Source organism: Trachemys scripta, chromosome 22 (assembly GCF_013100865.1).
Source record: "Trachemys scripta elegans isolate TJP31775 chromosome 22, CAS_Tse_1.0, whole genome shotgun sequence".
NCBI classification, from domain to species: Eukaryota; Metazoa; Chordata; order Testudines; family Emydidae; genus Trachemys; species Trachemys scripta.
Genome location: NC_048319.1, coordinates 9,777,285 through 9,794,981, shown reverse-complemented (window position 1 = coordinate 9,794,981; position 17,697 = coordinate 9,777,285). Strand labels below are relative to the sequence as shown.

General features: G+C 49.5%; 1 protein-coding gene across 1 annotated transcript in view; it reads left to right on the top strand.

Moving 5' to 3' along the window:
- The first annotated feature begins 1,088 nt into the window (after positions 1 to 1,088).
- The window catches only part of ADAMTS10 (ADAM metallopeptidase with thrombospondin type 1 motif 10), a 100,625-nt gene continuing 84,016 nt past the window's right edge, over positions 1,089 to 17,697 (top strand). Inside the window, exons 1-2 of the mRNA XM_034755274.1 lie at positions 1,089 to 1,422; positions 16,844 to 17,287. Coding sequence (XP_034611165.1) covers positions 17,167 to 17,287 — 121 coding nt within the window. The 5' untranslated portion in view covers positions 1,089 to 1,422; positions 16,844 to 17,166. The remainder of the gene's footprint in view (positions 1,423 to 16,843; positions 17,288 to 17,697) is intronic.

Here is a 17,697-nt window from a genome sequence, read left to right as displayed (position 1 = left end):
GCTGGGCCCTGAACTTTTCCAGCAAGCTGGCGGGGGATTGTGGACAAGGCTGAGCTGAAAGGGTGGCCGTCCTCCAAATGACGGACCATCAAACTCAGTGTTTTGGTATTGAACTCCAACGCCTAGTAACAAGTTGGAGAAAGGATGTTTTTGTTAAAGAACCAACATCTCCCCGCAACCCTTTTCATAAGGGGGTGAGAGCTCATGCTACAATTCCTCGGAATGGTCCAGGGACGACCAGATTTGATGTTTCTGATATTTCTATGGTTAAATCTTCAGTGGAAAAGAAACGTAGGCGTTTGGGAGGGGAAGACCTTTTCTTTATTCATTGTGGAAAAGGAAAGCAGCCCAATTTCTAAAACATCTATTGCACATCATCTTCAGATCCGTTCCTCTAGTTCAGAGCTCTCAACCTTTCCAGACGACCGTCCCCCTTTCAGGAGTCTGATTTGTCTCACGTACCCCCAAGTTTCACCTCATTTAAAAACTGCTTGCTTACAAAAATCAGATATAAACATACAAAAGTGTCACATCACACTACTACTGAAAAATGGCCGACTTTCTCATTTTTACCATCTAATTATAAAATAAATCAATTGGAATATAAATCTTGTACTTCCATTTCAGTGGATAGTATATAGAGCAGTATAAACAAGTCATTGTCTGTATCAAATTTTAGTTTGTATTGGCTTTGCTAGTGCTTTTTTATGTAGCCTGTTGTAAAACTAGGCAAATATCTGGATGAGTTGCTGTACCCCCTGGAAGACCTTTACGTACTCCCAGGGGTACACATACCCCTGGTTGAGAACCACTGCTCTAGTTTCCTGGTCATTATTATAATTATTTACCATATGTAATTACGGTAGCCCTTAAGAACGCCAGTCATGGAGCAGAACCCCACCATGATAGGCCCGGTATAAACACAGCACAAAAAGTTGGTCCCATTAATTCAAGTAAGGAATGGAGTGTTTCCTTTTATAACAGGAAAACTGAGTAGTTTTATTTTGTAACAGAAAAGGCCTGCCTTCTTTAGTGATTTCATCAGTCTGGGCAGGGCTTTTATGGCCTTGTGGGGTTTTGACTTTTTTTGTGTGTGTGTATCCCTGGCAAAATTCCTGAGTGAGCGGTGATTTTTTTTTAACAGCCCCTATCCATGCTGCCTGCAAGCTGCTCTCTGATTACCGCTCACTTCCTGAAAGGAGACTTTTCAGCAAAGCCTCTCACTCAAGAGCTGCCGACCTCTGACAGAAGAAGGCTATTCTGCTGTGACTTGAGGAAGGACGACACACACGCCCGCAGCCTGGAAAGTTTCTGACACACGCAGGAGGGAGAGAGACGCTTTTGGCTGCGGCTGGGAAAAAGAAGAGACACTGACACACTAGAAGGGGGGAACAGAAGAAAGAGGGGGAAAAGATAGCCAAGGTAATTTGCTTTTTTAATAAAGAAATCTTTGCAGAGCAAACTCTCAGAGGTTGGGCTTGTGGGGGTTACGGGAGGGGGGTTATGCAGATGTTCTTTGAAATCCAAACGGTCTCCGGTTGAAGGAATGAGGCTGAGGAATACTGCATGCTGGAAAAACATTTATGAGAATGAAAACCATGTTCACCCGTCTCCAACATTCAGAGTTTCCATAAAAACTCTGGGTTGTGTTTCAGAGTGGCTGCAAACACCAGGAGTCAGGCATTTGCTCTCGCTTGCTCTCTGTCTCTCCCAAACACACCAGTCAACTGCTTAGACTCTGATTGCATGCTTGTTTGTTCTAACATCGGAGTCCCTTTTGCAAAGCGGCTATGGGGTGAAACTCTCAATTACCAAGCCCCAAAGCTGTAATCACGCTGCAGAATTATATGTTCTTAGCTACCCTGGTTCCTGAGTATAAGCACACATTGCTTTCTCTCTCTCTCTCTCTCTCTGACTTCAGGAGCGCCAAGACTTGCTTTCCCTCCTGTACTATGTGGCTTAAAAACTGTCTGCCCCCAAAAAGCTACAGTGCCGCTAATTTTGTGAGCCAGCATCAGGCATTTGGCAGTTCGGACTGGGTCATATGTTTCTCTGCCTTGATTATATTTTTAAAGGTTTTTTTTTTTTTTTCTCATTTAATCCCCCGGACCATGTTATTTTAAACATCAAGGTAAATGTTAGCGATGGTGAAATGCCAGCAGATTATCTCATTAGGGTTGGTGGAGCTGCGCTATAAATAGGAAGGCGTTTATAAAATAACCTTGGCGATCACGTCCAGCAAAATGAAATCAAGAGAGGCACTGAATGCTGGACTGGTGTGAGCACTGTGGAAGGGCTGCTACCCTCTGACTTTGGCGCCAACTAGGGGTGTGCGGCAAGATTTAAATTTTCAAATTGGGGCCAGAGCTGTTCTCAGCAGCGATTGGGTCCAATATCACAGTGGTTGTAAGCCTTGAGTTTTTCTAATGGCAGCTGATACCGATTTCCATGGGAGAAGACTCGCTATCATCCTCAGACACACCAGCCAGATGGGATTTCTATCCCGGTTTTATCCATTTTTGTCAGTAGGGTTTAGACTTTGACAGCTCAGGGTCTGGCATCAGCTGTGCAGAGGGTCACGAGGGTTCTTGGGGCTCTGTGATTTCTGTTGGTCTTTTGGTTTGGATCCATCATAGAAGCTTGGAAGCTGTGGGAAAGGGACAGGACTTATTGGGCCATCTAGTCAATTTCCCCAGCCGGCGCAAGATTCCTCCCCACCATCTGTTCACCAGTGCTTTTCTTAGTCTAGTTTTAAATGTCTCCATCAGTGACGCTGTCTCTTGGGAGACTGATCCGCTGAATTATAGTTTGCAGTGTTGTTGTTGTATCTATGTTGGTCTCAGCCGGTTCCATGTTTCCACAAAATTATAGACAGGCATCATTTGCTATGGGGTAAGGGGGCAGTTGATCCCCTAAACCTTGTTTTGCCCCTCTGTGACTTTTATAGGTCTATATGCTTGATTATGTCTTCCACCCCCACCCCCACCATGACTTGCAGGACATAATATCACATATAATGTTCTATTTGCTGACACAACTTTGTCCTGCCCCAGAATTTTTCTGAAATGATCCCCTGATCTCGCTGTCAGGAAGAGTTCTTTATATTAAACATACCAAGTGTTTCCTTTGCTCCATCTCATCCAATTATTCTCAGTTATATCCCACTGGCCCTCCCTGTACATTCCTTTCCCCTCCTTGATGTTTAAACCTTCCAGACGCTTATATTTGGTTCTCCAGTCCTACTCACCCTTAGCCATATGGTCAAAATCACATAGATTTTGCGCTTGTGATTTTCTGGGTAAACCAACCCCTTTGCCCAGTTCACAAGGACAAGACAATGGAGGCAGAACACTTGGGCACGGAATGCCCCAAACAAAACCCATGACAAAGAGAGCTGTTAGCTTCAGGGAGGGCTATTGGCTGCCCCAAGTTATACAGATTCCCCCTCCCATACAAGGAATATAAATGTGCTTTAAGCAGCCACACGGAAAAACCAGCAATGCTTGATTTCCGGTACTTAAAGTATAGAGGTCACAGGTGTTGTTTGTTAGTTTAGGCAGCTGGCCACTAGAGGGCAGCACCAAGTGCAAAGAACCCAGGGCCTGTTGGCCATAAGATGGGTCACTGAGCCCCTGACAATGGAGGAATAAAATGCTCCGACGCTCGGGAGGAGTGGGGTGACCCAGAGGGGGAGGGGAGCATTTATTGCCACGGTCAGTCCTGTCTGCCCACCAGGGCAGGAGATGGTGAGCGCTGTGCGGCTCCGAGGCAGCCTCAACCAATGGGGGAGTCTTTTCATTGACTTCAGCAGGAATTGTATTGGGGCCTAGTGAGCAGAGAACATCAGTTAGTGGGATGGTTCCGGCCGTATCTAAAGCTTATCCAACCCCCCCCTTGACTCTGAAAACCTCCATAGACCAGCTCTGAGTTCATTCCAAGCCAGAAATGCCACGGGAAGTGCCTCTCAGCCATTTGTCACTTCCCAGACCAAGCACAGGGGCAGTGCCAATCAGGTTAAAACCCACAGAAAGCGAACCAAAGTCCCTCAACTTTCAGAAAGGTTCAAGGCAGATTTGGAGTTTTATGGCGAAGTTTAGGCTCCGATGTCTGGGTGACGCAGGAACCAGAAAGAGCACAGCTTGACTCTGATTCCGGGCAAGGTTTGCAGGGCAGCTAGTTAGGAAAACCATCTTCTGGTTGGTAAGCCGATCAGATCTGATGTGGAATCATTCCAGCATGAGAAACACCGGGCCATTTTTGGGGTCAGTTTCCAGAGCCGAATCACATTGAAACTGTCTTCAGACCTAATCCAAGGTGTTAATAGTAACTGAGATGAGAAATACTTAGCTCGATGGTATCCCTTTACGATCAGCATAACTTCATTGAAGTTAGTGGAGCTGCTACATCAGTTGACACCAGCTGAGGATCGGACTGTTCTCCAGTGATGCTGGTAGTTTGTTTTTTGGTTTCACTCAGTATGGGCAGTGAAAACAGACTATTCGGCGGCACCGTTTCTAGTCGCTTTCACTTCCTGTTGATTGTCCTAGGCCAATGCTGTCGCTTTTGGGTTTCCAACACTTCTTCACACAATGCACAGTCAACCTGTGGAACTCCTTGCCAGAGGATGTTGTGAAGGCCAAGACTATAACAGGGTTCAAAAAAGAACTAGATAAATTCATGGAGGGTAGGTCCATCAATGGCTATTAGCCAGGGATAGTGTCCCTAGCCTCTCTTTGCCAGAAGCTGGGAATGGACAACAGCAGATGGATCACTTGGTGATTACCTGTTCTGTTCATTCCCTCTGAAGCACCTGGCATTGGCCACTGTCAAAAGACAGGATACTGGGCTAGATGGACCTTTGGTCTGACCCAGGATGGCTGTTCTTCTGTTCCATTTTCAGTTAATTTTTAAAGAAAAAACAAATCACTAACAGGATTCTGCTCCTTTTAGGTTTGCAAAACCCTAATGAATGCAAAACCTACATAGATATTGGTCCTAACATGAGTTGATCTTAGTGCATGCAATACCCAGAGTTTTACCATGCAATGGCACCAGGATTTCACACTTCAGTTGAAACCAGAACAAAAGAGCTAGTTGAATCCCGTCTGGCTATCAGCCCCATATTCCAAAGCGATGAACCGCGGTGTCTCGTCGGTGACTGGGCATAGATAGTCTTTGAGTTGCAGCTACTTCATTAGAAACCTACATGTTTTGGCAAGACAAAGCGTTCTCTGCCGTATCCCAACAAATCTAAATCGTCTGGCTGACATGCGTCCTCCAGGGGAGAGCCCACAGACGGGGGAGAAAGGGACCCTAAAATCTTGGCAGGTGAGAGCCGTCGGAGCTGACTGCTCATGCTCCCATCAGGAGAGGGATTTGGAGCCCAGAGCAAGAGGCAAGAGACATGACCTGCAAACCCTGAGACTCCATGAGATCCATATAGAAGTCAGGGCCCAGCAGTATGACTCACCGTTCCTTCTGCAATGCTTCCTGGGCAACGCTCCTCCTCAGGGCCGTACTGTCGCTGGCTCTCCGGCTGCTCTAAAGTACCTTTCCCCTGCCCTCCAGAAGCTGCTCGGGCCAGGATTAACTCCAGCCTTGATTTCCACTCACCGATCTATTGGGAGTTGAAGAGCGTGGATGTTCCTTCCCTCACGCGCTTCTCTTCCTTCAGCTCCCTCCGTCAGACATGCTCCCCTCATGATGCGTGGGACTTTTAGCCACCATCCGTCTGCATCTGACTTGAATGGTGTAAACCTCGGGGCAGTGACAACGCATGTTTGCACAGGGCCAAGCTAGAAGAAAAATAGTGAGAGTTGCAGGGCCGTGGAGAAGGAAGCCCTCAATCAATCAAGCCCACCCTCAACCAGTGGGGGGACCGGTTCCCCGCAGTGTATTGTCCAGGCCATTTTTAAATGATGCAAACAATGAAAGCAGTGACCAGTTCCCTCCTGTCAGCCTCGCAGATCTCAGCAGTAAGAAGCTTTTCCTACTATTTAGTGTAGATTTTCCTTTGCTTAATTTCATCCCATAGGTCCTAGAGCGGTGATACTCGCTCAGAACCCCCTAACCCCGCCTCTCGGTCCCTCCCTAGTGTTACTTTAGGCAGGTAGCACATCCCAGAATAGTCAGAGATTCTAAGGGCAGAAGGGATGGTTGTGAGCAGTCTGACCTCCTGCATAACACGGGCCATAGGATGTCCCTGAATTAATTTGTGTTTGAGCAGAGCCTACAGTACAGTCTTGATCCAAAAATTGCCAGTGGTGGAGAATCTACAGGTACCCCTGGTAAATTGTTCCAGTGGTTACTTACCCTCCTGTTAAAAACTCTTACCTTATTTCTAGACTTTCTGCTTCCACCCACTGGATCTTGTTATATCTTTGTCTGCTAGATTGTGGAGCCCAGGATCAAAGTTGACTAGACGACCTCCTGAGGTCTCTTCCAACCCTACTATTCCACGATTCTATGATTCTAAGTTCTGTTCGCCAAGCAGGTGTTTATGGACTGGGATCAAGTCACCCCTTAACCGTCTCTTGGTTAAGCTAAATAGATTGAGCTCCTGGAGTCTCTCACTGGAAGGCCGGTTTTCTCATCCTTCGATGATTCCCTGAACCCCCTCCAATTTATCAACATCCTTCTTGAATTATGTCCACCAAAACTGGACATGGTATTTCAGCAGCGGTCACACCAGTGCCAAGAGGTATACTAGGCTTCCTACTCGAGAGTGCCCCATGTATGTATCCAAGGACGGCATTCGCTCTTTTGATCCCTGATGATCCTCCATGACTCCCCAGAGGTCAGAATCGCTGCATCCCAGCACAGTCCCGGGTTTTGAGTGCAGCTGTGCACCCCTTTAACCCGGCTCCACTTGCTACCTTGGAGTGTCACTGTCCAGCATTAAACAACTGCCGCGCTCCACTCCAGAGGGGGCGAAGTGATCGCTGTATGCTGGCGGTTAAAAGACGTAGGGACCTTTTGGGATGACAGGCGCGGTGGAGTTGCAAGGCGTTGCCCTAGCGCTCGTGCGGCGTCCCAGCGTCGGGCTCGGTACTGAAGTTCTTCGTCTGAAGTCAATCAATGGGACTTGTGCTTGAAAGAAGAGATCAAGACTGGCGCTGCGGTGGCGTGGTCACCGTGCCACCCGGTGAGCCTGTGGGCTTGAATCTCCATAGCCCTGCACCCTGTGCAGGTATTAACACCCGTGCCCAGTGGGTGTAGAAGGCTACCATGGTCGTCTGTCTTGCACAGGTGCCAATGGCTGCACAAGGCTCTCGGCAGTGGAGAATCAGGCCATGAGGTTTTGTTTGTAGGAGGAGCAGGGTGGGGGGAGGAGGGGTGTTTCGCTGCCTGTGTATAACCATGAATGCTTCATCCTTTTCCGAGCCTTGACACGCTTATTGCAACCAAAGGAGAGCCAGCGGCACTGCTGGGTTTCGCGGACGCTGCCGGTGGCCAAGGAAGGGGGATGGGGGCAGTAAGAGGAGTGGGAGGGAAGCTGCCTTCACTGACACCCAAGAAGGTGGTGAGTCCATATTTCCTGCCCACCCCGAACCCCATAAACTGTAAGGAGCATAGTGGAGCCATTCACAGTTGCACACAGTGCAGCTTATGTCTGAGGATGGGACGCCAGAGCCGGCGATCCCGCTGAACGGCGAACTATTAAGCAGTCAACGATCCAGTTTATGGGAGCGGGTGCAGGGGCCCCAGAGCTGGTGTGGAGTCCCCAAGTGCCAAACGATCAGTCTGCACCGTTGAACGCTAACGACTGAAGCAGGTGTTTGTGGCTCTGGATCCGGTGGAAATAGGGTTTGCTGATTTTTTTTTTTTTATGGTTGTATCCTGAATCTCTCTTTGTCAGCTGAGACTGTAATAAACACATACATGCATGCACACACACACGTTCCATCTGTCCCATGTTCTCACACACACACACACACACACGTTCCATCTGTCCCATGTTCTCACACACACACACACACACACACATTCCATCTGTCCCATGTTCTCACACACACACACACACACACACACACACACATTCCATCTGTCCCATGTTCTCACACACACACACACACACACACACACACACGTTCCATCTGTCCCATGTTCTCACACACACACGTTCCATCTGTCCCATGTTCTCACACACACACACATACATGGAATCACCGAATCGTAGGACTGGAAGGGACCTCGAGAGGTCAGCTAGTCCAGCCCCCTGCACTCCTGGCAGGACCAAGTATTACATATACACATCAGATAGGCAGGGCTAGATTTTCAAAAGAACTCAGGGTCAAATTTTCAAGTGCTTGGCCCTTATAATTTTGTAGCACACCCAGCACAGGTGGCAGACACGGACACACGGGTAGAGAGATTTTTCTATGTAGATGGAATACATACCTAGTCACACGGGCATGGGAGTGGCAATTACACAGACAGACACATGTAGTTGGTACACACACACACAGACATACATGTGTTTAGGTGGCACACATGCATAGATGGTGCACAAGAATGTAGATGGCGCACATACTTATGCATGGATGACACACGCAGAGATGGCACATATCCATGTACGTGTAGATGGCACAAACGGACGTACACACATGCATAGATGGCACACGTGTGCATAGAGGCATGCACACATGTGGATGGCACACGGACATATAAGTGTCGGTGGCACCTACACATGCACAAGCCGATGTGTTGATGGTCCGCACACTTGTACAAAGGTGGCGTGTGTGTACCCACACTTCAATGGCATGCGCACACGCCGATGGCAGATACGTTCGCTCGGTGACTGCCTGTTCTTTTTTTTTTCTTTTCACTGCCGTTTTGTAACAGCTGAAGCCAGTGAGGAGTGTGGTGGCTGGGGGCCAGCAAGTCTGGGTCACATGGAATGGCTCCAAGCCATTGCATAACTCCTGTCTGAGAGGGGACCTGCCTGGGAACGCTTAGCTTCATCTCCTTAAAGAAAAAGACGTCCCGGGGCCAGTGTCTCCTTCGAGGGCAGGAGCTTCCTGTGTCACTCAGTCCATAGCTGTCTTATCTCAGGCCTAGAGGGTTAATCTGGGTGGTCCAAGGACTAGGGTTCCGACGCTGCCCTGTGAGGCAGGACAGGAGGCACTGCCCCCACGTCTACAGCACCTCCCAGATCAGGCTCTCAACGCACTGTACGAGGGAGCTGGACAAGTAACGTGATCCCCGTGGGACAGATGAGGAAAGCGAGGCACAGACAGGTCAAGCGATGCCTCCAAGATCACAGAGCAGGTCAGTGGCAGAGCAGGGAAGAGATCCCAGGACTCCCTTGCCCCCTGTCCTGGACTCGGCTGCCTCCCGCTAAAATGCGGTGCCTTCTGCCCCAGGCCTGGGGAAATCAAAGCCCTGGTCCCCTGGCTGGAGTTCTCTCCCCAGCGAGGGCTGAGTTCTCAATGACTTCTGCGTTGGCTCCTTGCTTGAGGCTGTGTAGGGAGGGAGGGAAGCGAAGGGTAATTGCGTTCTCTCCTGTGGAGCCCGAACGGGCCTGCAGAGAGCTTAGGAGAACGAACCCAAACGCGCTAAACTCCCCTTGCTGGCCGGCAGCCAGGGCAGCCCCGGAGAGCTGCGCTTGTCCAGCATTGCCCAGCTTGGGAGCACGCAGCTGCAGTTGGGACTCACCAACACCTTTAGGACGCAGCTCAGTATCTTCCTGGAGAGCCAGGAGCGTGCAGGATGCAGGGAGACAGCGGAGCAGGAGCCAAGAGAAATGGGATCTGTTCTGAGGGCTCCATTTCAAAGGCAAGCAGGCAGGTCTTGAGAGGCTTTTTCTAACCCTTCTAGTCCTTATGCCCTCACCTTGGCAGGCAGGAGACTCTTCAGCTCTGAGGCTGCTGGTGTCTCATGCGATCCTTCTTCTGTTTCAGCTCCTTACAGCCCTCCTGCACCCAGAGAGAAACAGATCCCAGCGCAACCAACCAGGCTGTTGTGGCCGGTCCAGGCGCCGTGCCGCCCTCTGGGATGCTCACACTACGCGGTAGAATGGACCAGTGTTGAGCATTACGTGTGCTGGGGGCATTGCTGTTGATTTTATGGGGCAGGCGCTCAGATACTGCCATGATCAGTGTCAGCAGAACCCCCCAGCTAGACAGCCACCTGCAAGGGAAAGGGAAGTGAAGGCGACACCACCACCCAGGGGAGTAGTAGACCCCAGACCGACGTGCATGCCATTCACCTCTGGGGCTGATACTTTGATCTCCCTGATGTGTGAGTGGCAGGCCGGTTGCCTTGTTTCGCCACGCTGGAGCAAACAACTTGCTACATTTGAGGCACGTGAGACCTTCGCAATGAGAGGCAAAGCTACTTGATGGGGTTTGGATTTGGTTAAAAACTCAGAAAAGGGCTCATTTCCCTCAACAAAATAAACTAAAACAAAATTCAATTCAATTTTAAAATTCCCACGTTTTATGAATTTTTCACTTCAAAACAGACCTGTCTGGCTGTGCCTCTCATCCTGCCGAACAGCCAATCGGATTCAGTCGCATGGAGCCGAACGGCCAATCGGATTCAGTCGCATGGAGCCGAACGGCCAATCGGATTCAGTCGCATGGTGCCGAATGGCCAGTTGGAGTCGGTGACTTGGTGGTATTTCAGCATGCGACCAAGCCCAGCAGGACAGCCTGTTTCTCCTTTCAAAGAGCAGAGAACAAAGATACGCAGTTGGTTGATAAGAATGAGTTTGTCACATGTCTGGGAAATTTATGTTTAAAATAATAATCATCCTAATAAAGACAGGCTTGACTAGGGGGTGCAGCCCTTGACGATGGTGTCCTCTCTGTGGTACAGTTTCACTGGTAGCTTAGGGATGCTGTGCAGGTGGGCCATGAGGAACGAATTAAGGGCTGTCTCTGGAGATCCAGCCATGGCCTCCCTTCAGCTACTGCCTGGCAAAGCTAACAGCGGCTCTGGCGTTTGGCTTTCAAGAAATGCCAATCCCCCGTTAAGCAATTTGGAGTTCTCTTCATCACAAATTTCTCAGCTTTCACATTTTATCTGAGTGATCCCTGCAGGTTTTTTCCTTTCATAGGAACACAGAAATCAGGCCAATGGCCCATCTCAGTAGCTTATTTCCATCAGTGGACAAAACTCCAGTCTTCAGAGCTGATAATGAACAATTATGCAATAATCGGTGACACTGGCCTTGGTTACTATATACCCGAGTAGAATAACCCAGACTAGGTTTGGGACCGCACTTTGGGATGACACGGAATTATCCTTCCTTCACCTTTTGACTGGATTGGTCCATACCTGAGCGCCATATTTCAGCAAAGGCTCCAAACCAGAATTGGTAATGAAAGGGGCTGGTTTTCAGAGAGAAGAGATTATGAGAATCTCAGCATGAGTCTATGACTATTTGGATGAACTCTGAACCGCTCCTGCTGCAAGGTCTTTGCTCTGCAGCAGTCCTGGGTCCTTCCTCAGTTCAGGACCTTGTTGACCTACAGTAGCATCTTTCTGGTCTTGGTCAATAACGGTGGTGATAGGAGTGGAGCAGATTGACGGGGCAGCTTGGTTTACGGTGATTGTTTATGATGAGAAATCTTGGAGAAAGGAAACTATCCGTCTGGATGGCATCTGGTACTTATGGCCCTGAGCACCTCAATCTTTCATGCATTGATCTTCTCAGCGCCCCTGTGTTTTGGAGAAGTGCTATTTTACTGAGGTACAGAGAGACTAAGGCTATGTCTACACTCGCACTTTTGTCGGTCAGGGGTGTGAAAAACACACTAACATAAGTTTCACTGACAAAAGCACCGGTGTGAACAGTGTTATGTCGGCAGGAGAGGCTCTCCCACCGACACAGCTACCGCCGCTCATTGGGGGTGGCTTAATTACGCCGGCAGGCGAGCGCTCTCCTGTTGGCATACAGCGGCTACACTGGAGACCTTGCAGAGTTACAGCTGTGCTGCTGTGAGGCCCAGAGTGTAAATATTGCCTGGGTGATTTGCCCAAAGTGACCCAGGAAGTGTGTGACAGAGCAGGGAATTGGAGCCAGGTCCCACAAGTTCCAACCGAGCACCTTAAACCCCTGGAACATCCTCCTCCTTTGGGCTGTGCGCTCCTGATCTAATTATATCGGCCACCCGCACTGGATCTGGGCAACAGACGCGGGGCATTAACTGAGTGCTCTGTGGTTGAGTTCCTCTGGTTTTGAGAGTGTATCCAGCCTGCATGAACTGTTACTGCATTGCGATGGCACAGACAAAGGCCAGGTATTAGTCATTCATTATTTAGCTAAGAGAACAACAGGGTCTGGAAGTTCTGATTCCGGAGCTTTATGTTCTCCTTGTTTTCAGCAGCTGACGCTGCACATCAGGGAAGGTGTGTTGGTGGAAGGGGGATGGGGAGGGGCTGGCAAGAGGGGCTCACAAGTATTTCCTCCCACCGGGGCGTGCTGGAAGCAGAAATCTGCGTTTGTCTTTATTTCTCAAAAAGGGAAAGGGACACCTGAGCTCATAAATTGCAAACGCTGGATGAGAAACCTGGAACCAGCAAGCCCCTGCGCCTTTAAAAGCATTTAAGTTCCTCTCCTCTGCACTAGGAGGCACCTTGAACCTTCTTCTTGGGCCAAATCAGAGCCCATCTGCTTTCTATTACCTTCCCATCCAGCTGCCTCCGGAGCCAAAAAGCCAGGCTTTCAGGGAATTCTGTCTGCAGACCCGATGTTGAAATTAGTAACAGTTGTCCTTTCTGTCTTTCTGTCTTTCTTTCTGTCTTTCTTTCTTTCGAGCCAGGGATCCAAACAGCCGCCTTGTACTCACGCCACAACCCAAGAGTTCACACAGCGAAATCCACCTTGGCACCCGCAGCTGGGAGTGTTAGCTCTCAGGCAGTGCCTGCCAAGTACAATGAATTCCTAGGAAAGGAGCAAATCGGAACCGACCCAAGTGAGGCAGGCACGAGACCCAGAGAGGTCACGCTGTACCCTGGACCTCTTCACTGCTGGACATGGCCCCGCCTCGTAAGAGCCGAAGAGACTGCCACTCCCCCCGTGCACAGATCTGGGGTCTTCCTGCCTGTTTGTGTCTGTGTATTATTGACATCCTGAAAGCTAAAGCTTGACACGAACGTTATGGAAAACTTTATACATATTAAAGAAACTGAGGAGACCGCTGGTCTTCCAGCTTCCCTCCTCCTCTGCTCCTTGTTTTGGGTCTTTCCCTCCCATGATAAAGGGTCATTGGGGGTCTCAGAGGTGGAGGGCTGTGGAAAAGGGGATGCGTTTTCACCACCCTGGGCATGAGGGAATCAACGCTTGGGCCCTTCCCCCCACTGCAGTTCAGGGGAATTTTACAGCTCTAATTCCCAACCTGTGGTGCTAAAAACAGACTTTCCTCCCTGTGGGGTCAAGGGTTGACAGGCTCTCCCTGCTCTGCACCCTCTCCCAGGCTTTGATGCCTTTGGGGATGAGGGCGCTGCTAACATAAATGAGAGGGAGAGGGAGGGAAAGATGGAGGGGAGAGGAGGGAGGTCAGAAGTCATGACCACTGCAGCTCAGGGTCCTGGAGATGTGGAAGAGCGACAGGAAATAATAACCGCTTTGAGGAAGCTGGTTCAACAACGGAAAAACAAGACAAATTAGGAGTGTAAAGCCCAGGGGAAATATATTTCAGCCGAGAGGCTTTCTGTCCAGAAATCTTGGAAGTAGGACAAAGTTTAAGAGCTGGAATCTCAAAGCTTAATAGAGTCTAAAAATGCTGACTTAGGAGAGCCAGACCATGCTGGGCTTTTGCTTCCCTTCTCCCTTGTGCAGTTTCAATCACGCAGCTTTAAGGGGACTCATGATGGACAAGCTCTGAGGTTTTGCGTCAGTTTGGCTGCATGATTACGATTGCTGCTCTCTTAAATTTACTCTCCGTTCCCTGGTACAGCTGGAGGTCGTGTTGTGGTCACTAGGTTGGACGCCGCTACGTCACTGCCTCGTGACCCCACAGCATGGGCCACATCGGCCTTACATTGAGAGGTGGGATAGTCCTGCCTACCAGCCCCCCAGATTTCTCTGTTCTTGGTGACCAGAGTAACCCAAGGTCAAGCTTTGGCCAGCTATTCTTCGGCCATGTACTTACTTCACTGAGGCTATGGCATAATTGGGAGATGATGGTTTCTGCGTAGGATGTGAAGGGCATGGACAATTGTGTTCTATCTGCATACACTTGGCATTTGAACCCAGGGTTTCTAATAGTCTTCTCGACATATGTGAGACGATAAAACCTTGTAGGACGCCTCCAATGAAAACCCAGAACTGAAGATACCCATTACAACTCGGTGGGTTTGGACTGAGAGGAGAGCCTGGTGCCAGGAATACACTTTTCCGCTGTCCATAGCAAAGAAGCGATCATTTAATAACACAACCAGGGTCATCTCTGACCCATACCTGGCCTGCTATTTAAAGGGATACAGAATGTTGATGGCAGTCAGGTGTGGTTGGAATCTTAGCTTCTCATCCACCTTATTTAGAAATGGGAGGTTAGACACCAGCCTACAGACAGACATACTGGATAGTTGGCCAAGTTTGTGTCAAGCAATCGTTTCTTAATTACTAGCTGGAGTTTGCAAGGCTTTGAGAGGGAAGACATCTACATTCATCCAAGGAGACATAAATTAACCAAGGAGCCCAAGAGTTACCGGCTGTCCTTAATAAGCCAAAAAGGGCATGGGACAAAGTTGCATGCGGTGCCTCTGAGATCTTGCAGTGCTTCCAGGACTTCATCTGATATGAAGAGTCCAAATCCATGGGGACGGAAATGGAATCACGGGTTCTGTATGTGTCCATCAGTATACCTGAGGGGACCTCTTGGATGTGTGTGACCTGATCTGAGATTAACATTCTTTGCAACGAATTTCTTATGCTTCTGTCCCTGGCTGTTCACAGTTTTCGTTATTGACCTTCATGCTTCCTTCCTTTCCGCAAGTCATCTGAGTGCCATGGGTGTCTATGGAGTGATAGGAAGGAGACTTTTGGTACTAAGGTGTCAGTGACAGTGGAAAGTATGTGGTCCAAATGTCTGACCAGATCTCCATGCCGTGGCCACTTATTTGGTGGCCAGTTTCTTTTAGAATGTTCTGAAAGTTGGCTGGCTTCCTGAGTCTGTATGGTCAGACTATTATTGGTAGGGAGAAAGAGCCTGGATGAATTGACTGTCTGACAAGGACTCCCAGGGCCCAAATCCTGGCTAAAGATAAGGTCTAGAGTGTGACTGGCTGAATAGCGAGACAGGAGACTACCCAGGAAAAGCTCCAGGAGGAGAAGGTTGAGATGAAGCTCCGTTCCAGTTTCTCAGAGGAGCTGCTCGGGCATGCACTGAAATCAGGAAGCCTTGGGGACTCCAGCATCGTGCCTGGAGACTATTTCTCTCAGTTCTGCCATGAAATCAATGCTTTTTGGAGATCCCAGACATTGCTGGATTCACCGGCCACGTGAATAGACTCGGGGGACATTGTTCTCTCTCAAGGGAACCTCTCTTGCATGGAGGTGGGATGGGAATGACACAGCCGCCCTGCCCCAGGCTTGTCTTTCTCAGTTGGTAGTGGACAGAGTAACCTGAGAGGACAGGGTGAGCCATTTCAGGGGTTGGGATGTTAGCTAGCCAAGCTGCAGTGATGTACGTCATGGGGAGGGAGGGTCTCAAAGAAACTCACAAATTACAGCAGGCTCTGCACCATCTCCTGTTTTCCCCAGACTCCCTCTAGTGTTCACAGATAGGTACTGCATCATTCCGTCCCTGTCCAATTAGTATTTGACGTAACAAAATATTAACTTTCGTAATGCCTCCAGGAGCCACTTATGGGACTAAACACAAGCTCATGGTATTTAAATTCTTGAATGGTGGAAATACCCCAAGGAAGCTGTATCTTTGGTTTATTTTATCTTTGTAAAGCAAAATTAACTCCCCTAACCTAGAAACGTAAATACAAAACACAAAGCAATTCAGGTTTCTTCCCGTTCCTGCAGAATGCACAACCCTGCTGTGAACTGCAGGCCATTCCCGTTACCCATCACCCGCCATCCTCCTGTTAGCAGAAAAGCTCTTTCTATTTGAATTCACACGTTCGTCTGTACAGCCCATCTTCCTCGGCCTTTTGCCGGAGCATTCACACGCCCTGTCTGTTTTGTGGCATCCCAGTCTGTCCCCACAGATATGGCAGTGACACCCCGAATGCTGCCTGATGCTACAGCGGGACTGATTGGAACTCAGACCCTTTCCTCCACCTGGTGCCTTCCGCTTCCGCTCTGTCCTGTTTCTCTCTCTGGAGGTCTCTGCAGCCAGCCACTTCCGACGCTCAACCCTTGTGCCGCTGTAAAACGTTTCTGCCAGAGCAGCAGCGCTGGGCCTGCATTCGTGGTTTGTTATCAAGAGCTCAGATGGGGCTGGGGCCTGATTCTCCTTTGCCTGGTGCAAAGCCGAGAAAAGGGGGGGGGTCTTGTTTACACGCAGAACGATTTAGACCACGTTGGCAGGGCAAAGGGGCCTCAAAGTGGGGGCAAATGGCAGTTGCCATCACTTGAAGGTCTCTTTACGTGGCCCGAGCGGTATAAGGGATCTCGGTATAGCTGAGCGTTCAGGCAGGTGGGTGCAAATGGGGTACAGTGCCCGTCAGTCAGAAAGGCAGCCACTCTTCACTGGTGGAAATGATGACACAAGGGGCAGGATGCCGGAGAGCAGGCCCCTTGTCTAACGGGGCTTTAACATGCTAGAAAATGACGTGGTTGATCTAATTTATACTCTTCCCACTGCCCACGCCCCTCTTTTCCTTTCCTTCTCTGACACGTTCACTCTTCCCTTCCTGCCCACTCTGCTTTCCCTAGCTTTCCCTGCCTTTTTCTCTCTCTCCGTTTCTCCCCCTCCATTCCCTCTCTCCTTTACTCCGCTTCTCTTTCTCCCGCTCCCTCTCCTCATCCTCTCTTCCGCAGGGGCAATGCCGCCGAGAGCCTTTGATTCTAATTAGCACATGTTGAAGCCATTACGCCGGCCCGGGTACAGCGCACTACAAAGATTCCATCGGCTTCGCTGCTTTGGGGAGAGCACGGAGAGGCTGAGGATGTCTGGGAAAGGACCAAGGACTCCTGTCTCTACATAAGCAGTGGCCCAAAGAGAGACATGTTGGGACAGAGCCCTTTAGGCTGGTACAATGCTCCCTGCGCTGAGACGAGCATCGCTAACCATGGCAACCGCTTGGAGGCTTCTGACGTGGACTCTCATCTTCACCACAGCTGCGTGCGACTCTCCCGGTTACAAATTCCACTCACAAGGTAGGGATTTCCCACGGGGGCGGGGAAGAGGGGCTGGAATTGTGTGCCGAGGGGGGCAGAATCCCTAATGCTGGCTCTAAGCTGGGAAACCCTGCGTGCTAGTCCTGCTGTGCTAGTCCAGTGATTCTCAACCAGGGGTACATGTACCCTGGGGGTACGCAGAGATCTTCCAGGGGGTCCATCAACTCATCTAGAGATCTGCCTCGTTTTACAACAGGCTACTAAAAAGCACTTGCGAAGTCCGTACAAACAAAAATTCCATGCAGACAATGACTTGTTTGTACTGCTCTATGTATGAAATGTAAGTACAATATTTATATTCCAATCCATTTATTTTATAATGAACGGGTAAAAATGAGAGAGTCAGCAATCCCTCAGTGATAGCCTGCTGTGACACTTGTATTTTTAGG